The 22,478-nt window shown below is 43.3% G+C and overlaps 3 protein-coding genes across 3 annotated transcripts; all 3 read left to right on the top strand.

Moving 5' to 3' along the window:
• The first annotated feature begins 5,171 nt into the window (after window positions 1-5,171).
• Window positions 5,172-9,309, top strand: LOC140221266 (uncharacterized). The gene is made up of 6 exons (XM_072290626.1): window positions 5,172-5,483; window positions 5,771-6,152; window positions 6,270-6,466; window positions 7,127-7,268; window positions 8,029-8,182; window positions 8,811-9,309. The coding sequence occupies exons 1-6, from the start codon at window positions 5,419-5,421 to the stop codon at window positions 8,840-8,842; spliced, it is 972 nt and encodes a 323-aa protein (XP_072146727.1). The 5' UTR covers window positions 5,172-5,418; the 3' UTR covers window positions 8,843-9,309.
• A 478-nt stretch (window positions 9,310-9,787) lies between these two features.
• LOC117837421 (cleavage stimulation factor subunit 50) lies at window positions 9,788-13,474 on the top strand. The gene is made up of 13 exons (XM_072290625.1): window positions 9,788-10,153; window positions 10,230-10,327; window positions 10,431-10,500; window positions 10,701-10,784; window positions 10,867-10,953; window positions 11,219-11,289; window positions 11,445-11,496; window positions 11,583-11,640; window positions 12,025-12,119; window positions 12,224-12,378; window positions 12,708-12,816; window positions 13,010-13,066; window positions 13,152-13,474. The coding sequence occupies exons 1-13, from the start codon at window positions 9,977-9,979 to the stop codon at window positions 13,305-13,307; spliced, it is 1,269 nt and encodes a 422-aa protein (XP_072146726.1). The 5' UTR covers window positions 9,788-9,976; the 3' UTR covers window positions 13,308-13,474.
• A 288-nt stretch (window positions 13,475-13,762) lies between these two features.
• Window positions 13,763-21,977, top strand: LOC117840243 (serine/threonine-protein kinase 1). The gene is made up of 18 exons (XM_034720722.2): window positions 13,763-14,556; window positions 14,666-14,754; window positions 14,948-15,055; window positions 15,147-15,254; window positions 15,420-15,510; window positions 15,625-15,677; window positions 17,540-17,602; window positions 18,045-18,089; window positions 18,194-18,229; window positions 18,448-18,503; window positions 19,322-19,403; window positions 19,509-19,625; window positions 19,712-19,817; window positions 20,338-20,488; window positions 20,597-20,831; window positions 20,962-21,162; window positions 21,276-21,361; window positions 21,459-21,977. Exons 1-18 carry the CDS (start codon window positions 13,830-13,832, stop codon window positions 21,556-21,558), a joined length of 2,454 nt encoding a protein of 817 aa, XP_034576613.2. The 5' UTR covers window positions 13,763-13,829; the 3' UTR covers window positions 21,559-21,977.
• Window positions 21,978-22,478: the final 501 nt, after the last annotated feature.

The following is a 22,478-nucleotide window of genomic DNA, read 5'->3' as shown; positions in this document are numbered from 1 at the left end:
TATAAGGCGAGGCAGGGACCCCTCCAAAGCAATTCAATCCAACCAACACACAGGACGTAGGGTATTACGCAATCTAGTGGCCCGAACCTATCTATATCATGTGTCTATGTTTACCTTCGAGTTCCTGATCTCGACGAGCCCCACTAATCAAAACACTACCTTGGGTACCCCCTCGATAGGTTGCCGAGTTTAAACACCAACAACAACCAACTTCCTGTAATCGAAGATCATGGGCTGCCATAAAAAAAGTAAGGTACACAAGCATTAGCTAGAAATATTGAAAAAACAAGAGAGCATTCGGAAAAGGATGAGAAAAAATACAGTAAGGCAAACAAGGGTATGTAGAGCATTGAAACATGCATTAATATAGAGCATTGTAACATGGAAGGTATGCAACTTACAAAGTTCTTTGCTACGGGTAGTCCGTGGGAAACAACCATTATATTGAAACATAGACATCTTCTTTTGTAACTCCTGCTAGTATAACACTATATTTGCTTTTGTAACTCCTGCTAGTATAACACTATATTTGCAACACAAATGAAGCCATATATGCACTATGTGGATAGATTCAGAAATCCATAGTATCATAGCAGATACGGCAAAAAGAACATATCTAAACAACATAATATGTGTCATGCTAAACTAGATACAAAAGATTGAAATGAGTTGTAGATGTTTCACAACCAAAAATAACTTTGTTCCATGAGACAAACCACTACTAATTAGGAATATTTATTTTATTGCATGACACCGAGCAGATAAACATGGTATATTTGCAGGTCTAAAATTATACATAGACTAAATATGCCCCAAAAATCATACATCCGGAATGGATCAAAATCAAACATCACAAATGCATATATAAGATCTAAATCACATGGCAAAAAACCTAACAAAATAAATTACTGGATCAATCATTTTGACAATACATGGCTCAGTACATGGCTCAGTTCATAGGTAACCTGGGGATCTAAAAATCTCACAACATGAACTGGGGGAATCTCATGCTAACTATGTGAAACTAACCAGAAAATAAGTACATATCCCACCATTTGTGTCGAACAAGAAACAGTGCAATATGAACAGTATGAGTAGATGAAACTGGATACTAAAGTGAACAAAATCCCCACCCAAATACCTACAAAATCAAGCCGCTAGATGCAGGAAACGTATGAACTCACTAAATTGTTCTCGGGGATGAACCCCTAAATCCTAAATCGAACAAAATCCCAACCCAAATCTGCACAGCTGAAGCGTCCCCATATCAGCGGAGACTAAATGTGATACAAATATCAGTCCCAGGAGGTTGATAACACATTTATTCAAACAGATAGTTCAAATATCGTACAACTCCCGAAGGAGTGGGCGCGAAAGCCACGCCGAAATGATAAGCAAATAAATAACAGCAGCGAGCCAAGCTACTGTCAAGAGACAGCACTCGGGACTACACGGCAGCAAAAGTATTCTGCAAAGGCCAACACCACAGGCAGCGTTGGGTGCGGAAGCGATCTCCTACTCAAAATCCTCGGCGATGAAGTCCGGGTCCTCTGTAGCAACAAAACAAGGGTGAGCACAAAAGTACTCAACAAGTCCAACCCCATCCACAGAGGGGGATACAATCAAGAATGTGCACAGGATATAGTAAGGATAAGGCTAAGGTTTATTTGCCATAAAGTTAGGTTTTTCAACACATGCAGGGGTTCATTTTCGAAAGGGTTTTTTTTTCCAAAACATTGTCTTTAGTAACCGAATCAATAAAAGGGGTTGATCCTACACAAATGATCCAAATTTTAACGCTACTGGACTTCCCGTCCACGGTAGCTCACGGCACAACTGCCGGATACCTTCCAAAATTCAACTCACACCATGGAAACCATCCATCACCCAAACACTAGTTATGTGTCCAAGCCGTAACTCGTCCAATGCCGTGGACACAGCTACTCGGATAGGTTTTAACTCTGCAGAGATTGTATACTTTACCCACAAGTAGGGTACCGCAGCACGATCACCTTAGTGTCGGTGCAGATCCTATCAAAGCCATTACCCACCTTAGCTAAGACTGACTAGCCAATACGGAAGCAACCAAGGGGTTAATGACCTTCCAATGAGGTCTTAACTGGGATCTAAGTTCACAAAATTTTTAGTCCTTCTCCATGGTCTCCCGTTGCTTACCAGCTCTCTTGATGGCTAACAGACCAGCTAGTGGGATTTATGCTAAGCCGCCGCCCACACAACGGTCGAGTGGTTGCACGATAGTGGCTTAGGCAAGATGGCACATCAACTCGGTCCTTAACCATGACAAGATGGATATCTCCCAACCTTGCTCAACCACAAAGGTACGAGCCCAACTTATTGGCATTTCACACAAGAAACACCCATCCATCTCATCTAAGCATTTCCTTTCTTTATTTCCAAAAACTCATTTTCTCATTTGAAAACACTCACACATTTATCCTTTAAATAAACCATTGTGGTCATGATTGGATTTGACTAACAAGGTCCTAAGCATTCTAGCAGTAATTATCATCCAAACAGAGCAAATCATATTTAGAGGTAATTTTAGGACAATCAAGGAATGTTCATAACAATCAAGGGGTGGCTATCCAACCGTGTTTCAGTAGTAAAACAATATGCAATTTTATAAAATAGGCCAATAGGTTGCATTTGAAAAACTAGGAATAAATATGCATCAAAGGGTGAGATTCGACTTGCCGTCCTCAAAGCCTTCTGGGAGTTCCTGCTCGCGGTGCTGGTCCTCGGGCTCGGGCTCATGGTCAAACTCTTCCTTGGGCTTCTGCTCGGGTACTCTGTGACCTACGGCACACACAATCGAGCACACAATAAATAAAAGAAAATAAGGTTTTACCCGTTGAGCTTTGAACAGAGAACGCGAACGAAAAATAGAAGGAATGAGTATTTTCATGGGATTTGGATATGACTCGGCAGAAGTATATTGGAGGATGACGTGGTCGAATTTGGGGTTAATTGGAGGAAGTTTGGCGCATGAAATGACGAGATAACCGTGTATTTAGGGGTTAAAACAAGGCTTTAGAACTAACCTGCAAGAAACTAGGGACCTATTTGTAAATACTTTTGGGAGGTGGAGGGGCTGATCTTTGGAAAGAGTATGAGAGAGGTGGGAGGGTTATTTCGCGAATAGAGAGAAGTAGGGGGTTAGATCGAAATTGGGGGGGGGGGGGTTTCCTTCTTCCTCCTTTCAACCGTGACTTGGAGAGGAGCGAGGAGGGGAAATCCGGTGGGGGCGGCCGGCCATGGCTTGCCGGCGGCGAGATTGGGCGGTGGGGGAAGGTGGAGGAGGCCATGGGGACTCCGTTTTGCCCCTTACCTTGGGGATTTGGTGATGAGAAGGGGGCGGTCGGCGGTCGGTAGGGAGTTGGCAGCGCACGGGAGGGGGCGGGCGTCGCAGCGCGGCCTACGGAGCGGCGGCCGGCGCAGGGCGAGGCCGGCACAGTGGTGGAGCGGGGCCGGGCAGGCGCGGTGGCGAAGCGGGGGCTGGTCGGGGATGAGTCGGCAGCACAGCCGTCGAGGCGCGGCCGACCGGGGCTGGGGACGGCGTGCCAAGAAGCAGGGGGTGCCAGGCACGGGCGGGGCCGGGCGCGCAGGCGCTAGGGGAGTAGTGGCGCTGGGGGGGGCGGCCAGGAGGGTGGCGCTAGGAAGGGGGGCTGGCCTGGAGGGTGGTGTGCGTGACCAGCCAGGGAAGAAGGTAGGAGAAGGAAGAAGGAAGAAGAAGAAGGAAGAAGAAAGAAGAAAGAGAAGGAAGAAAAAGAAAAGAGAAAGAGGAAATAGGAGAGAGAGAAAAAGAAAGGGAGAATCGACGGTAATTGCGGAGAACAGTCGGAGCACGCGCGACGGTTTGTCGACCGGCACGCAGCGAAATTTACGGAGAGGATAAAAAGATGGTTGTCGGCTTTGGGTGCTGGGATGGCGAAATCGCCGGGAAGATTAGATTCTCATGAGCTCAACGGTAAAAACATTTTGAAAATAATTTTTAGCGGGTGATTTAAGTTGGTGATTTTTACGGATGTTACAACAGCCTAGCGAACGAGATGCAGGGGCATGATGAACTCATTGGTTAGCCTCGCAACGTTGTTCGCCTTGGCCTCAATCGCATCGCCGCCCTCAATCGCCTCACTTGAGGTAGGAAGGTCCATTGACGCTGTCGCGGGGAAGGCGATGGCCATGCAAGGTGCGTGCGCGAGGAGACTCCACACGAGGAGAAACCATGCTCCTCCAAGTCGCTTGGCTCGCCAGCGGTGGCCTCCGCCACTCTCCTTGCCGCCGGCCGGGGAGAAAGGAAACAGACAGGGGAATTGGAGGGTAGCGTGTGGTGGAAGAAGGTGCCGGGGAGAAATATACGCGGGGTGACTCAAAGTCATATGATTCAGATTCGGATGCAGACGGTGGATGGCGTGTCCGACGGAAGGATGGGGACGTCGGACGCCATTGCTGAAAACACTATTGAATAACCGCTTGCATCTTTACCCATAAGACTAGAAGCATATTTATAACTTTATTTAAACTCAAAAGTTTGCTGATTAGTGATCATAGTCTTTTAGAGGGGGGTTAATAGTTCTTTTCGTTTTAAGGGCAAGTACATTGCTACACGTCAGCGGTCTCATAGGTCGTCTCATGCAGTGCCACATAGGATTTTTTATGATGTGGAGGAGAGAGAGCGAGAAGAGAGAAAGAGGTCATCGCTTCGCGAAACAACCACCTCATGAGCTAAATTGTAGAACTACGAGATAACTTAACAACCATTGTACGAGTTATTATTGCCATGCAACTCATAATATTTTATTTTTCTTATGCACAAATTAAGGAATTATATACCACTACCAGACAACTTATAAGACAACCCATTATACAGGTTACCTGTTAAATTATCTCAAGATTACGTGTAAATGTATGAGACCGTCTATTAGACGACACCAATGCACTTGACCTGAGGAGCTAAATCAGCACCAACCAGCTTCGAAGCGAGAGTTCAAGGACCACCATACACATGGCCTACGGGTGGGGCCATTCGCATAAACTAACAAGCAAACGGGCTTGCCAACCGAGCCCAACAACGATCAGCCTTTGCCTTTGGGCCCAAGAAAGAAGAGCCCCCCTTCCCGGATGCCATTGACGCGGCGGCGCCCTCCAACGAAGCGGAAGCGGCGAGGAACACATGCTCTGTCCCCAATTCTTGGCGAGTTGTTGTGGACAAAAAGAGCACGAAGGCGGAAAAAGGGAAAACAGGAAGAAGCCACAGCCGAAGCAGCCCGCCCGCCCGCCATTCTTGCCAAGTCGAGTCCACGCCCCCGGCCGCGGCGACGCGGCGCCCTCCTTCGGTTCTCGCCTCGGGAGTCGCGGATTGGTAGAGGAAGCGGGTGGATTTGAGCGGGCGCGGCCATGGATACGACCACCAGGGCCGCCAAGATCCCGTCGCTCCACCAGACGGAGATCAACTGGGACAAGTAAGCAACCGCCCACCATCCTGTAATTCCTTAGATTTCCATTCCGTGCAGATTCCCCCGGTTCTTGCGGTTCTGGAGATTTAGCTCCGATCGGTGAACTGTGTCCTCCGCCCCTATTCGGGATCAGCGTTAGGATTAGGAATTGTGGTTTGAGGATTCGACATGGTTGGTCTTGCTCCTGGATGAGGCGCGATCCGGGGAGTCCTAGCTGATTCTGAGTTTTTAACAGGTTGTTGCTGATTCCTTGCTTGTTCTGTTTCTCAAATTGCGGTGCTGAAATGTTGCAGCCTCGACAAGACCAAGCTCTATGTGGTGGGCGCTGGCATGTTCAGCGGCGTCACCGTGGCGCTGTACCCGGTCTCGGTAGTCAAGACCCGGATGCAGGTCGCCTCTGGGGACGCCATGAGGAGGAACGCGCTGGCCACCTTCAAGAACATCCTCAAGGTGGACGGGGTGCCAGGGCTGTACCGGGGTTTTCCTACTGTTATCATCGGGGCTGTCCCAACTAGGATAATCTTCCTCACGGCACTTGAGACAACCAAAGCTGCTTCGCTCAAGCTCGTTGAGCCCTTCAAGCTGTCGGAGCCGGTGCAGGCTGCCTTTGCCAATGGCCTTGCCGGTCTGTCTGCATCTACGTGCTCACAGGCTATTTTTGTTCCGATTGATGTGGTATGCCTATTGTTTGTCCTTTACATGTTCTATATAGAGAAAAAATGAGCTTGCAATTTCGTGCTGTTACCACACTAGGATATTGTGTTTATTGTGTTGTGCATTGGAATGTTTCAGATAAGCCAGAAATTGATGGTTCAAGGATATTCTGGTCACGCCAGATATAAAGGTGGAATAGATGTTGCTCGAAAGGTCATAAAGGCTGATGGGGTTAAGGGGCTATACAGAGGATTTGGACTGTCTGTTATGACCTACGCACCGTCTAGTGCTGTGTGGTGGGCGAGTTATGGATCCAGCCAGCGCATCATTTGGAGGTTAGGAATAATCTGATTGGCTCATCACTATGTTCCTCAGTCTCGTGCATTCTATTATGTTTAAGAGTAAAAGGCCAGTAGTACATTTCTACATCATGATCATTTGAATTAGTATTTTTCATCCGTCCACAACCTTTTCGAACTGTGCCTTTTGATGCCCAAACTGCAGTTATAATTGCATTTTTATTTTGTGATGCTTGTTCAATTGTGTTGATATATATATATATATATATATATAGAAAACAAGAATGCATCTCAACGTGAGCTGTGGTGTGCTGGTTAGATTTATTGTGGTGATCGATTCACATTTGCTCCATAGCTAAAAAAGTTGCCAGGATAAGTTTGATAACTGACCAAAAGGACAGCAAATAAAATACTTAGATTGTTCCATATGATGGCAGCTCAGAGAGCTTTATTACCAACCTGAAGCAATTTGATGGGTAAGGAATCCACATATAGCCTGCACTCTGCAAACTTAATGGAAACATCATCTGTTATTGTGCTGTTACTGTTGTTAAGAGCGTGTATGTAAGTGTACTGGAATTAGTACCTTTTGTTAGTTTATTTCTTTGTGATTGATGGTTAAAAGATTAGATTTCTTATCTTGTTAACTTAGCTGAAATGATTCACTGTTATGCTCTTTTTTACTTCTTTGAACAGTGCCCTTGGCCCTTGGCAAAACAAAGAAGAGGCTCCTAGCCAGTTGAAAATAGTTGGTGTTCAAGCGTCAGGGGGAATTATTGCTGGTGCAGTGACCTCTTTTGTTACAACTCCCATTGATACAATCAAGACCAGGCTGCAGGTACTGTGTGACATTCTGTTTACTGCTTGATCTTGTAATTTGTTTTGAGTGGACTATATTTTGTCAGGCTTACCCTTGTGACCAATGATTCTTGACCTTACATTTATGCATCTTATTTGTCTATAATTTGATTCCATATCAATACAATGCCACTAAGTTTAGGGCCATGGATATTTGTTTTGGAAGTATGTTTGATGCCAGACTTGAAGACCGAAATGAATTTTATACTAGTGTATTCTCCAATGGCATGGTAGCTAGACTGGAATGTTGTCTGTATTAAAGCAACATCTACTTCTATGTTTAAAACTGTTTATTTTCTGCTGGTATACCAGGATCAATTTGTCATAGATCTGTTATAAGTTTATTAGGTAAAAAGGAAACTCTCGTTGGGACAACTTGATCTATCTACGATCTCACTGCTTATTGTGAGTGACAAAAGTTAGCACTTTCAAACTGACTAGGAGTATGCCAGGGATATGGCATGCATTTTAACAACAAGCTTCACATGTCTTCAAATATCACATTACATTTGTAGTGACATGCAACCACCAAACCTGAGAGTTCTCACAACACTATGTTTTGACCATTGTGTTCAATCTCTTTCTCTCCCATCTATTCATATATTAAATTTGTTAAGTTTGTAGTGATAATGCAGCATATTGTTTCTCTCTATATTGATGTCAGATTTTACATTTGTGCTATATGTGAGTTGACCCTTATTTATAGATGATTTCATCAAGTTTTGTTTCTCATCATTTAGGTTATGGATAACGAAAACAAGCCAAAAGCTGGGCAAGTTGTTAAAAAATTGATTGCAGAAGATGGATGGAAAGGTTTGTACAGAGGGTTAGGTCCAAGATTTTTCAGCTCATCAGCTTGGGGTACCTCAATGATAGTATGCTACGAATACCTGAGTATGTTTCGCCTCCTCTTGTCAAATGTATACTTATGCTCCTGGTTATCACATCAATTGGCATCTCCAGTGCATTGTTTTGTAAGTTCTACCATAAATCTCACGTGCAATAAAAAGCTTAACTAAAATTGGAAAATTTTCTTTTCCTGTTCCAAACAAAGCTGTTACCTTACATAAAACTTGCTTGTGTTATTACCAAGGAGCACATATTATTTTGTTGTAGACTGGCTGTATGCTGAACCATTGGCACATGCAAGTAGCAAATATTACCAGTTGCTTTGTTCGTGCATCAGCCTACTGTGGATGTACCACTGTAAAAGAAACCAATCAGTCATTTGTATGAAACATTGCATTAGTGTGTCATGAATAAAACCACTGATTATGTTTTCTTATTTCTACTGAATGGCTGGGCATTTTAGTGTTTAGTGGGTGATTCTACTGCTAATTAAAGATCTCTTTCATCTAAGTTGTGTAATTAAAGATCTATTTTTTATATAAGTTATTTATAGTTGTACAACAAAATTTATTTAGTGTACATCATATGTTTACTTTTGGTAATTTTGTGACCTGAACTCAGACTATTTTGATGTTCTTAGTTCTTACTGTAATTTACTTTTGTTTCCCCACAGAGCGCTTGTGTGCTAAAGTTGAAGAGGTCTGACTTCTGGGTCTCCTTAAACCCGAATGCAGTTCCTAAATGCTGGAAGTTTTGTATGAGCAAAAGTGAAATAATGTTGTACGTCAACAACAGTGACACCCACCCGAAGGTCCAGTTCCTGCTGACATAGGCGAAAGCATTAAGCATGGATGTTTGATGGTGTTAAAGACTTCATTTGATACTAGACAATAGTCCTTACAAACTTGGTTCTCTGGGCAGTATTTTTAAAAATGCAGGGCCCTTATTTTTTTTTACCTCTTCTGCTGAATATGGGTTAGGAAGATTATTTTAGATGACATATAAACGAGATCAGATGTACACACTTCTCATTCTTTTAAACCAAGGTTTTTATAGCGAGGCTGGATGATTGAGACCGGTTGTAATGAGATGGCGCAATGCTTCCAGCAGATGCTCGTTTTGACTATTTTTTTTTCTCCAATATACATGCGGTTTCAATTGTTCTTTTTTAATCTGTCCTTGTTGCAAAAATGTGGAAACGTAGAAGTACCCATGTTTATTGAATCACTGTCGAAATCATATTATGATGCTTTAGCAATCCTTCCTAACAGACCATAATCGTCTAGGGATTCATTGCTGGTACGCTACCGTTTGGGTGTCCTGGACATTGTGCGTTTTTTTTTAATATAAGAAGACATTGTGCGTTTAATTTGGCGATCAAACTACACTCGTTTTCCTGAATTTTTGTGGGTGGTACCATTGCCACCTCTGGTTAGTGCTAAGGGTTAGGCACCCAGATCTATTTCAAACGATGATCAATCGCTGATTCTGGGAAATCGATTGCGGATTGCAGTGGAAGAACAACTTATTTTCTGCAAAGTAAAAGATTTTTGCATGAGCAATATGCTTCATGCAATCTATTCATATTTTTACCCCAAGCCAACGATTTTTAACGGTTTTTGTTCGGGTTTTGTCACATAAAGATTTGGAATCTCCTGAATACACAAAGGACAGACTAGTGTGACTACGGGAGCTTTGCTAGTCCTCTTCAGCTTCAGTCCAGTCAAAGATCGCAGTACAAACTGCAAACCGAATCCGCTGCGCAGGAAGGCATCGAAGCATTTTGGGGCGGCCTCTGGAGTGGGAAGTGAGGGGAATCGAAGCTACGAGAGCGAAGCAATGGACGAGGCGGTGCAGGAGGCGAAGCTACTGCGGCAGGTGAACGCCCTCATCGTGGCCCACCTCCGCGGCCAGAGCCTCGGGCAGGCCGCGGCAGCCGTCGCCGCCGCCACCATGACCCCCCTCTCCGCCGCCGACTCCGTCCCCGCCAATCACCTACTCCGCCTCGTCGCCAAGGTCCTCCCAAATCTCCCCTTCTTCTTGCCTAGGATTTTCTTCTGCACCGGCCAAAACCCTCGCTATCGGTTCGCAGGGCCTCGCGGCGGAGCGAGGAGGAGCCGCTTCTGCGTTCGACTCCGCCGGGTTCGGCGGGGTGGTGCCGCCGCTCGGTTCCGGTGCGGTGGATTTCAGGTATACCCCCTAACCTTGCTCGCCAGTGGTGTTGCTTAGTGATTGTGTGTTTGGCTCTGGTGCTGAATAGTGAGTGGTGAATGTTGACGTCGGTGCTGTGTAGTGTGCAGGACGTCAGGGGCTCGTCGAAGAGCTTCCCCAAGCACGAGGCGAAGCACGTCTCTGACCATAAGGTGCGAATGATTCTAGTTTTTCCATGCTATTGCACTGCTACTTTTGTGTCAATCGCCAGCTTATCTGAAAATTTACTGCTACTATTGCACATTTTGCACTTGAGGCAGTACCTTGATTATGTGTAGTGCTTGAGATTCTACTAATGAGTTGGTAATGGATTTTGCTGATATCCATTGGTTTACCCTTGCATTTTCTGTAGAACATTGCTCGGTGTGCCAGATTTAGTCCTGATGGCAAGTATTTCGCAACTGGGAGTGCTGACACATCGATTAAGTTCTTCGAGGTAAAGCTTAAATAGCCACTCTGAGTGCTATGTGGGCTCCTGCTGTTTTCTACTTGCAACTCACTATTGCTCTCTCTTGCAGGTTGCTAAAATTAAGCAGACGATGGTAGGAGACTCCAAAGATGGATCTGCGCGGCCTGTGATACGAACATTTTATGATCACATGCAGGTGAGCATGTCTTATGTTCATATATGGTAGTATATTTAGTGTTCAAGGCTTAAGACTCCAACACTTCCACAAGATTGCTTCTGGTTAGGGCTCCTGTGGTTTATAGTTGAAATATTTGCAGCTGTGTGGAGCATGGCATGTACTCAGTATTGTAATAAATAAATTCTTGTACTCTATCTGTCACTAGTGGCTTATTTTTATTTTTTTCATTGCTCAAATTTCCACTGTGCCCTCTGCCAGCTGGTAAACATTTGATTTCTTGCAGCCCATCAATGATCTGGATTTTCATCCTGAGAGTCCAATACTGATATCAGCTTCGAAAGACAATACCATAAAGTATGCTTATCCTTGATGTCTACCCTCCTTGCTGTTTGATTGTCTATTTGAGGTGCTCATACTGGGATTTAGCATACCTTTCAATTATTCAAGTGTTTTTTTGGGTATTAATTGATCTCTTTGTTATTTCCTTGGACCTGAAATTTACCCAACAGATTCTTTGACTTCTCAAAAACCAATGCAAGGAAAGCATTCAGAGTTATTCAGGTATTAAATTCTAGTAACCCAATCTATCCCTATATTATGTAAAATGGTATGTTCATTATAAGGCTCATTTGTCAATACTTGGACAGGATACCCATAATGTTAGATCTGTATGTTTTCATCCTTGTGGGGATTACCTTTTAGCAGGTACTACAATCCTTTCACTCAATTTGAATTTACCTATAATTGTGCTGTTATACACTGATTCCTGATTTTTTATATCAATTCCACTGATTCTTCTGCATGATTGTGAAATCATAACTGTTTAACATATTTAAACTTATTATCTAGTACAGCAATTGGATTGTTTTCACAAATTTATTTTTGATATTCTAGCTCAAGGATTTAAATTTTGTTCCTGTAACAAGCAGTTTCTACTTCTTGGGCATTTAGAAAAATACTGCAAGTACATCGTATGGAGCTTTCATCGTTTGTAAAGTTGAATTTGCCTTTTTTTGTTGCAAAAAATCATTTTAATCTGTTAAGTATGCAAGCCCTGGAAGTGACAGGTGCTGATGAAAATATTTGCAGGAACTGATCACCCAGTTGCTCATCTGTATGATGTAAACACTTTCACATGCTATTTATCAGCAAATCCACAGGATTCTGGTTCTCCCATTAACCAGGTAGTCTTTTTTTTTCTCCTCAATCTGCTTCAGAAGCATTAGCTATTTTCTCATTAGAGGTTCATTTTTACTCTGCTAGCCTTACTTACCGATGTTGGTGCCAGGTTCGTTACTCTTGTACTGGGAGCTTGTATGTTACTGCTTCTAAAGATGGCTCTCTGCGCATCTGGGATGGAGTTTCTGCTGAATGTGTTCGTCCTATTATTGGAGCACATGGATCTGCGGAAGCTACTAGTGCAGTTTTTACCAAAGATGAGAGGTAAACGAGCTGTTGGAAGATGCTCTTCTCTCAAGATAAGACTCTGTTGTTGTTTGGTTTAGAGAACAAAGAGAAAGGTATATGTTGCAAGTTTGGCTCAAGATAGTAACAACCTATCTTGTAGGATTCTGAAGGATTTGTAACATGTGCTTGAGACTCCTGTGCTCCAGCCATTTCTAACTGTTTGATAACCTGAAGAGTGACTAGCAAGTTTTACTCTGTTTCCTTAATGTTTCAGCAATATTTAGGAACCTACCTATAAACTTCTTTTGAAAACTTCTGCTCAAAGCTTGTGCTTATCTGTAATGATTTTTACAATATTCTTTCAGGTACCTCCTGTCTTGTGGGAAGGATTCTTCTGTCAAGTTGTGGGAAGTTGGGACTGGACGACTTGTGAAGCAATATGCAGGAGCTGTTCGCAGACAATTCCGTTGTCAGGTTAGTATTATGCGTGCTTCTGTAAGGTTATCCTTTTTCTGATTTAAATTTACTCGTTTGTTCGATATGTTTCTGTTGTCCCGAAGCTTAGAAAATGTGTTCTTAAATTCCTTTTTAATGCAACACAAAAATTGAAATTTTTTAATGCAAAATAGACTTGTTTGAGCATGTTAACATCTGTCTTTCTGTTTAGGCTGTCTTTAATGAAACTGAGGAGTTCGTGCTATCAGTTGATGAACAAAACAATGAGGTAAATTCCAATTTTAGAACAGGGTTTATGTTTGTCTTTGCAGCAGGGCAAATAGAGCCTAACTATGATAATGCTTGGTCTTCAGGTTGTCGTCTGGGATGCACTTACTGCTGAAAAAGTTGCAAGATTGCCCCCTGGCGGCACCGGTGCTCCTAGATGGCTTGACCACTCCCCAGTAGAGCCAGCGTTTGTTACTTGCGGAAATGACAGATCCATCAGATTCTGGAAACAAACTGTGTAGGCATGTAGATTCAACCATTCAAAGTAAGAGTTTGTTTGTAGCATTACTATTTCAGGGTAATTTTGAGCAACTCGAGCGGTTGTATATGGGAGAAATTTGCACAAGCTATACATTTATTTACTTTGTAACAAACTATGGTTAGAATGTTTTTCGCTCTGCATGGAAAATGGACCATTATTTTTTTTAAAAAAAAGTGCTTTGAGGGATGTGTTTCTTGATTACGACGCTGCTGGTGGTATATTGCCAATAGCGGTTCTACAATTTCTCGCGTTATATTTGAGAGGAGAAAAGAGACAAGTTCTCCATTCCACCTCTTGACGACACAATATCTCTGTGGGCCCAGCGGAGAGAAAAGAATTTAGCCGAAATTTCTATGTCAAGTGGGCCAAAGACAGGATGGCCCATTCGAGCCCGACCCATATTGCCAGATTCGAGTGAACTGGCTCCAACTAAAAAAATTTCCCCATTTGCCATTTCCGACGAGCACCTTCCCCGTCCTCCTCCCACCTCGCGTGGCACGCCATGGCCTTCTCCCCGCGCTCGCCGTGGTCGCGCGCCAGGAAGCCCGACGTCTACTCAACCTTCGTCGTCCACGGCGATGACGAAGATGACGACGTCCGGGGCGGCAGGGGTCCCGCCACGGGGGCGGAGGACGACGAGGATGAGGACCCCTCCTCGCTGCCACCGCTCCTCCAGCGCCTCCCCAAGGACTTCGGCGGTGCCTCCTTCGACGACGATGAGGACCCCTACTCCTCCGACCCCGACGAAGCCTCTATCTCCGCCACCGTCGTCGTCAAGCGCGGCGCCCCGGCCTCCGCCCGATCCCCGTTCCTGGATCTGCGGCGCTCCAGTCCCCGCGCCGCCGAGGAGGACCCCTACTCGACCTTCGTCGTCCACTCCACCGCGCGCTCAGGGGTTGCCTCCTCCAGCCCACGCGAGTCCGCCTCCGGCACATTCATCCGTCACCCGGGTGGCTCGTCCAGCCCCCGCGAGTCGTTCTCTGGCACCTTCATTCGCCACACCAGCGGGGGCTCTAGTCCCCATGAGGTTGCCTCTGGCAGCGGCGGGGGGTTCGGGTCCTCTTTCTGGAGTCCAGCGGTGGAGCAGTCGGAGGAGCTCCGGCAGCCATCGCCTCTGATGCAGCAGCAACAACAGCAAAATTCAAGGCGGAAGCCATCCGTGAGCTCAGTGCCAGACAGCGTTACCAGGGAGGATCCTTCCACCAAGTACGAGCTGCTCCATGAGCTTGGTACGATTCTTGCTTTGGAATTAGTATTTCATTGATTTGATATCTCTATTTGTAGAATGCCTGAAGCTTCGAGCTGTTTCCATAATGCAAAATTCAATTGGCAATGCAGGGAAAGGTTCATATGGTGCAGTGTACAAAGCAAGGGATCTCAGAACGCAGGAGCTTGTGGCTGTCAAGATCATCTCCTTAACAGAAGGGGTCAGTTTCTATTATAAAGTTCTGTGAAGATCCTAAAGGCCACAAGATACATATTTTTCATCCATATTGCTTTGATTGTGAGCATTTAGTTTGCATGGGCTTAAATTGTGAGAGAACCCCATAAATATGAAGCTGTCTATTGTCTGAGCATTTGCATGTTTCCAAAGTCTAAGTATCTAACTTTGGTCTTCAGGAAGAAGGCTATGAAGACATACGGGGAGAAATCGAGATGCTGCAGCAATGCAGCCATCCAAATGTTGTCCGCTACTTTGGAAGCTATCAAGGAGAGGAATACCTATGGGTATAATGAAATAACCTGATAGTATCCATCTTTGCGATACTTGCTTAAACGCTTAAACAAGCTTGATATGAGTGTGGTTCTCTACTTATAGATAATTATGGAGTACTGTGGTGGTGGAAGTGTCGCTGACTTGATAGGCATCACAGAGGAGCCTCTTGATGAATCCCAGATAGCTTACATATGTAGAGAAGCACTGAAGGTATTGTTCTTCTAACATGGTTGCATGTGGAGTTGAAGTATCATATCACATAACTATGAGATTTGCTACTCATATTGCAACACACTTAGTCACCAGTTTAAAAAATATTGTATATTGGCTATTTCCTTCAGATATTTAATTTTGGCTGAATACTTTCTTCTCCAGGGTCTTGCTTACTTGCACTCAATTTTTAAAGTCCATAGAGACATTAAAGGTGGTAACATTCTTCTAACTGAGCAAGGCGAGGTGAAGTTGGGTAAGTACAGTTGTTTTCTGTTTTTTCGTAATTTCATTTATTACTGCTTGGTATTTCTGCGTGTCCTGACTTGTTAATTCGGCATGGTGTACCACAACAACAATGTTTCAACAGGCGATTTTGGTGTAGCGGCCCAGCTGACGAGAACCATGTCAAAGCGCAACACGGTATTCTTAGCAGTGTTTGTTTTGCTACTTCAAATTGAAAGTTCCAGAACCATTACATCAATGTAACGGAAAATGAAGTGACAGATGAAAGTTTAGCATAAGAGCCTCCATTGTGCTTATGCATAGTTCTTTACTATGATGGCACTTTGATGGAAAACTTGGAAACGAGTTTGTGTTGGGAAAAGATCACTCCCAACATCCGAACTATTTGTGTTGAATTTTATGCAACTGCATTAGGTTCTATACTTCTATTAGGTTAAAAACGAAAAAAAAGAGGAAAGTATCTAGTATGTACTGCCTCATTTGTTGGCACTTCTTCTGTTCTTCGAAGCAGATACTTGTTGAACCCAACCCAAGTGGTTCCTGCGCCAACACTCCCTGCACTGTTTCCCCTCCCTTTGTGACTATCTCTAGGCCCCAAACAACCTTTGTGAGCTTGCTCACTCCCATGCTTGAATTCACCCACGGCCACCCCTTTACACTTTTTGGGGGGCTTGAACACGGAGGAAAATTGCACGTCATTGTAGTATGATTAGGAAAAAGGTTCAATTACAACACACACACACGCACCCCTTTTGCATCCAACTCATCACATTCATGCCACACTCTGTTAAGAAAACGACCAAGGACCAATTAGACACTCTTGTTCACTAAGCAAAGCCCTAACCCCCTTCACTCCTGCCATACTCCAATTGCTTTTCTTCCTTGACATCATGAGCGACTAACAGCACACTTGGGGCAGGACCACTCAACAATTCTTCTTTTCTTGGTGACTGCAAGGCTCCATTTCTGTAGGGCAGGCGAAAGCGTATTCCTCTATTTTTCGTACTGCTGGGTGCAAGCTGGCAAGTTCCTGGAGCTATGGGAGATAGTACAGGGTTACTGGGACAGTAACATATCCTGACTTTCCTAACTCTGACTCAATCGCTACCATCACAAAAATCGCCAGGTTGGGAAATACTATCCAATGTGTTTGACATGTGGCAAGCAGCCCAACATGTCATCTTCACTATGGACAGCACTTTCCAAATTGTACCTCTGGGAGGGCACTGAGCTAATTTCTTGTCTCTTCTTTCTTTTTATGGGTTGCGGACTCCGTTTGGCGCTAGAGGAAGAGTTGACGCAGAGGGAGTGCAAATTAGTTTGGGTCTTTGGGAGGGGAGTCAAATTGAGTCAGAGTTAGGAAAGTCAGGATAGAGTATGAAGGGGTGCAAGTTATAGCCGTAGGAGGGTTCTTTCATGTAGTGCTATAAAAGAATTGGCTATATAATTTATTAAAAATCTAACAAGAAAGAAATAAATCTACTCCCTTTTTCAACTGCTCCCAAGGCTTGTATTTTCTCTTCTACCCCTTCTAGGCCGCTGCACTTCTCTAGTTGCCAACCATGGCCATACCTAGATGCTGGAGGAACCCATAATGATTAATTCTACATCGCATTGTTGTTGCGGCAACAGTTAGTGTCTGTTCTAAATGACAGCCATTGTTTTTCTACAAGCATGCAGAAGCAGACACTTCTAAAATGCACATACTGATTTGTCGGATTGGCATGCAGACATGTTCTGAGACTGGATCCCTCATGACGGACACCACAAAACACATCATATATATGCATAGTGTCTTGAATGTCTCTGTTGTTGGGCCGCTAATATACTTCAACCAAATGCATGGATAAAACTGTCCCAAGTTTATGGCAAATAGCTCTACTGTTGCAGAACAGGCTGACAACATCACTCACTAAACTTAGTCTTGAATGACATTTTCCCCAAAAAAATATATTGCGGTGCCTTTTTTTTGGCATAGAATAAAGGTTTTAGTGGCATACTAGTTTCCATAACTCAGTGCTTCATGTTTATACTTTCAGTTCATTGGTACTCCACATTGGATGGCGCCAGAGGTCATTCAAGAAAGTCGCTATGATGGAAAGGTATCATCTCATCCCCTCTACACTATAGAGCTACAAAATTGTTAGCAGTATTAATGGATTTTGGCATTTTGCTCTATAACTAGTGGCTGTAAAATTTATAGTTGGATGCTTAGTTTTTTCAGCCGTAGGGTTTTTTAAAAACATTATTCCTTTGGGTGTGAATATTTTATATATGACAGGAGTGTTACATGTAGCTGAAAGGGCATAGGTACTCACTGCATCCAGCAAATGAATATTATAGGGAGATCTTTTCTTTTCTTTCCCTCTTGATGGTTTCTCAAGTGACAAAACCCTTCTAGTTACTACCTAATAACTAAACCTCTAAAACAACAATCTACTGTTTCCTATATTGAGAACATTTGACCATTGGATTATTTCTTTAGTTTGTCTTACCAATCTATCATAACAAAGGTAACCTTATGTTCTTGTCTTTTGCCCCCAGGTAGATGTTTGGGCATTAGGTGTATCTGCAATTGAGATGGCAGAGGTAGACATTGTTCATTGCTTCTTTCTTTTGTAACCATACACTTTTTTCTTTTTATTTTGTGACGTGTTAATGTTTTTATATTTCTTTTGTATCTCTTACTGTAGGGCATGCCACCAAGATCCACTGTGCATCCAATGAGAGTACGTGCAGTGCTTCTCAGTGCCTGTTAGTATCTGCAGTTAATGTTGCTATAACAGAATTAAGGCTGCTTTGTCTTTGGTGTACTGTATTTCTTGTGTCTTTATTCTGCATATGTTTCTTTACTTTGTCTAGCTATAAATACTCACCAATCTATTACACCATCTTCGTTTAACTTGATGCATCGACTAACTGTCTCTCTTTCCTTCCCTTATTTCAGGTTATCTTCATGATATCTAGCGAACCTGCACCAATGCTGGAGGATAAGGAGAAGTGGTAAGTGGTTTCTAATCATCGATTTCACCTATTTGAAGAACGGTATAGGCCCATCACATCTAATATTTTGCAATATCAGATTGTGAAGTGCCTAGACATAAGGATTTTGGCCCAAATTTCTTTTGATTTGCAATTAAATCGATATAAACATAAGCTACTGGTGAAATTATAGGCACACTCATCCAAACAAGCTCTTCCGGGACTGAAAACTGATGCTTTAGTCAGTTATCTGACAGTACCATAGCTTCCCATATGTTACTCTTTTTTTATGTGCGTATCTGGGCCATATTTTAGCTTGAAGACATAGTATAGAAAGTGAGAAGACTTATGAGCAGAAATACATGCTGCGTTTCTATTAATTGAGTTCTACAGTCAACTTAACTTTTTTGCTATGACCAGCAGTTGTGTTACCCATCTTAAATTTACCACTTTGGCCTGAATTATATGAGATAGTTGCTCCTTCTAGGTACAGCTTGATGGAAGTTGCAGCTAGTTCTCTTTATTATCATTCAAGAACTCCTTCCCTTAGCGCCTTTTGTCCTCTTTATCCTATATAGGCTTTGAAAACACCAGTCCAGTTGACAGATATGAAACTCCGTATTTGGGACTCTTAACTTATTTAGAGCATAAAGTAATCTTTTCTGAAAGATAGTTCAACTATAGGCTACTAAATTTGATTTTATCTTTTTTCTCAGACACCAACACTTGCCATACTGATCTTTAAGTTGTTTTTAGTAAAAAAAGCATCAAAAGCTTAAAACATAAGACAATAGTTTTGAACATCAGTTGGCCTAAATTCTTGTTATCTTGCCCATCAGGTCTCTCCTCTTCCATGATTTTATTGCGAAGTGTCTAACAAAAGATCCAAGACTTCGTCCTGCTGCAAGTGAGATGGTGAAGGTACTTAATTCGTGCCCAGGGGTGACTTTTAAGGTGCATTTTCATTATCTCTTATTTATATATTTACTCGTTGTTGTATTTTTTTCCTTCAAATTCCACCTGCAGCACAAATTTATTGAGAAGTGTAATACTGGAGCTTCAAAAATGTTGGCAAAGATTAAGGATGCAAAGAGGATTAGAGCCACACTTGCTGCACAAAGCCAGCTGGATGGCCCTGATGATGTATGCCACGCTCACACTGTTATCTGCATTTGATTGGGCATTATGGTATTCACTCAGCGCTGTTGAATTGGCTTTAATATCTGCAGGAAATGCTAGATGCAACTGTTCGAATAAATGAAGACTATGGGGAAACTGTTCCCGCAAACTCTCAGCAACACATGAATCAGGCAACATATAATGATGGTCAGGCAGGTAACGATAAATGAGCAAGTCTAGTAAATCACTGTCGTTCTTTATGTTGCTTATACATCGAGTTCTCGTGGTGGACTGGATAGAGCACTCCTGAGTCGTTGAAACTCCCATTCTGACCCGGGTTCAAAGCATGGCACTTCTTAGAACAAAGCCTAGGGGGAGTCTCCCCCCGTGGTCGGGTTTTTTACAATTGACTATTGAGATTTTGTTGTTATCTCAATTGCGATGCTAATGATTGATTGCTAAGCTGACATGATCACCAAAATTTTTTTCCTTGTGAGTCTTTTGTCGAGCAACTGTGATGTCAATTGAATACAAACATTTTTCTATGACGTGCTCATAAATCGTAACACTCCATATGACTTATATTCAAATAGCTGATTGGGAGCTTCTCTGGATATCTTGGTGTGCAGTTTATTATGTTGTTCCTTAAATGAGATGCTTATAAACATAGTGCAGTTTCATATGTTCGTCTTGTGCTATTACCCTTGAAACCACCGTTTAATTATTTTCCTTGTAGGTGATTTTGGTACTATGATAGTCCATTCTGAAGATGGTGACGAAGTGGCAGAATCACCCATTTTTCCAAGAACAGAGTTCATTCCAGGCCTTGGTAGCATCAATTCTTTCACACATGATCCAAAGAGAGCCGAACTCATTTCAAAGTTTTGGTATGATAAAGTGAATTTTATCTTATATATATTTCCAGTCATAGAGAACAGCACGGCAGAAACTTATTCTTTACCCCATCAGAAATCTTATGCACGATATTTTGATAGGGCGGAGAATACAACTGATAGCGATGCCAATAAAGATCGGGATCTAGATGACCATGTTGACATGCAGCAACCAAAAGCAATCCCAACTTCAACCGGAACTGTGAAGAAACATATTGGTGCAGAAGGGACTATGCGACGCCATGATAGTCAAATTAGTTCTTCACCGGGTCTTGCCAACGCAACGATGAAGTTAAACAACAGCCCAAGCCGTAAAGCATTTTCTGTTCAGGATAAGGTATATGCTTTGTGGTCAGACATAAACTACTTTTCATATAACTGAACCATGCTAAAGTACATTTATACTTGGCCACCTTCCCTTTGAGCCCCATGTCTTTTCCAATGACCCTATGATTTTTCATTTGTAGCTCTGGTCAATTTATGCTGCCGGCAACACTGTGCCTATACCATTTCTTAAGGCGATTGACATTTCACCGCTAGCTCTAGTGTCAGAAAATGACGCAGGAAATGGCCTGGCTGGGTCAAGTACAAATGATGCCTTGGAGGCAGTTAGGGAGCTGTTCAGTGGTGATGGACAGGCAAAGAAAGGGCGCAAAGGGCAAAACGAAGTATGCTGCATACTCTCTCTCTCTCTCTCTCTCTCTCTCTCTCTCTCTCTCTCTCTCTCTCTCTCTAACGCTTGCGAAGTGATACAGACTAATACAGGATTTGGTTGCATTAGGTCCCTCTTCCTCCTGGTGTGCACCACAGATTAACGACATGCCCCACATTGATGAACCTGGCCCAAGCTCTAGCTTACCATAAGACGTATGTCTATTTTGGACTACTCTGTTTTGCTATAGTTTTTATTTGTTTGCGATATACCTGAAAAAAATTAATAGCTTACCTCCATTGTTTTCTGTAGCTGCTACGAGGACATGCCTCTACAAGATTCACAAGCAACACAAGAGCAGCAGACGATACAAAATCTTTGTGATACACTTCGAACCATACTGAGGTTGTAGACATGCATGAATGCATGAGTGAAGGATACAACCTTGGGAATTCTGAAGACGCGGCATGGAGCCAAGGATGAATATGGCTTCCCATGGTGGACAATGCCCCTGCTCAGGGTGGAGACCAGGATTGAAAGGAGGCATGAGAAATGGTGCGGATCGCAGGGTAACGCAAATGGCGCCTGCCGTTGAATTTTGTGGACGCTTGGTGACTGGAAGCTGTGAATTCTCTTCTGGAAAATGGAAATTTTTGACTCGTGTTAATACCCTCTAGGTGTTTCAGTGGTCGATGTATGTAGAGACTGCATCGATTTTGGCTAATCAAATTTTGCGGTGCCGATCTGCACCTTGTTTCTGGGACTTCGACATGGCAATTATCATCCATCCAAATAAATAGAAATAATTGATAGGTAGAAATAAACAGCAAATTCTGTGTTTGACAGCTGTGTTCGATGGTTGGAGACGGCCGGACAAGTTTTTTTTTTTCGGTCCGTACATCTTTTTTAGCTGTTACCCTCATCCGTTATGGCGTTATGTCAGACTCTTCAAAATACTGGAAGGCGTGATGTTTGCTGCCTTTTGGTCATTTTACGGCACGCTTCTCGTCGTCACAAGTGCCAGTTCCTTGTAGCCGCACATGTGAACGGCGTTGGTCCTTGTTGATGGACGCTCACGCCGCCTGCCCCAGTTGGGGCCGGCCGGGAACATCGATAAATATTCAGCTTGTTTGTATACTGACCATCCATCTAGACTTGCCAAGTACTCCACGTTTTTGAGAGCCAAACACGTTCCACGTACACAAAAAAATCATAGTACTCGCTACCAAGCTGACGCTCCGAAACGAAAACCAGCACAGGTTGGCTGGTCTTTGCCCGGAAACAACCAAAAATAAAGCGGGTACAGCTGAAAGCTACTAGATGTGACAGCCT

This window comes from Setaria viridis, chromosome 9, assembly GCF_005286985.2.
Source record: "Setaria viridis chromosome 9, Setaria_viridis_v4.0, whole genome shotgun sequence".
NCBI classification, from domain to species: domain Eukaryota; kingdom Viridiplantae; phylum Streptophyta; class Magnoliopsida; order Poales; family Poaceae; genus Setaria; species Setaria viridis.
This window is presented reverse-complemented; position numbering and strand designations above follow the sequence as displayed.

Bases quoted from the DNA above. Each gene is read 5' to 3' on its own strand.
- LOC140221266 (XM_072290626.1), top strand. From the start codon at position 5,419: ATGGATACGACCACCAGGGCCGCCAAGATCCCGTCGCTCCACCAGACG. The intron at 5,484-5,770 runs GTAAGCAACCGC...GAAATGTTGCAG, and splicing joins ACGGAGATCAACTGGGACAA to CCTCGACAAGACCAAGCTCT. The intron at 6,153-6,269 runs GTATGCCTATTG...GGAATGTTTCAG, and splicing joins TTTTTGTTCCGATTGATGTG to ATAAGCCAGAAATTGATGGT.
- LOC117837421 (XM_072290625.1), top strand. From the start codon at position 9,977: ATGGACGAGGCGGTGCAGGAGGCGAAGCTACTGCGGCAGGTGAACGCC. The intron at 11,641-12,024 runs GTACTACAATCC...AAATATTTGCAG, and splicing joins TGGGGATTACCTTTTAGCAG to GAACTGATCACCCAGTTGCT. The intron at 13,067-13,151 runs GTAAATTCCAAT...CTTGGTCTTCAG, and splicing joins TTGATGAACAAAACAATGAG to GTTGTCGTCTGGGATGCACT.
- LOC117840243 (XM_034720722.2), top strand. From the start codon at position 13,830: ATGGCCTTCTCCCCGCGCTCGCCGTGGTCGCGCGCCAGGAAGCCCGAC. The intron at 15,678-17,539 runs GTATTCTTAGCA...TTATACTTTCAG, and splicing joins CCATGTCAAAGCGCAACACG to TTCATTGGTACTCCACATTG. The intron at 20,489-20,596 runs GTATGATAAAGT...ATATTTTGATAG, and splicing joins GAACTCATTTCAAAGTTTTG to GGCGGAGAATACAACTGATA.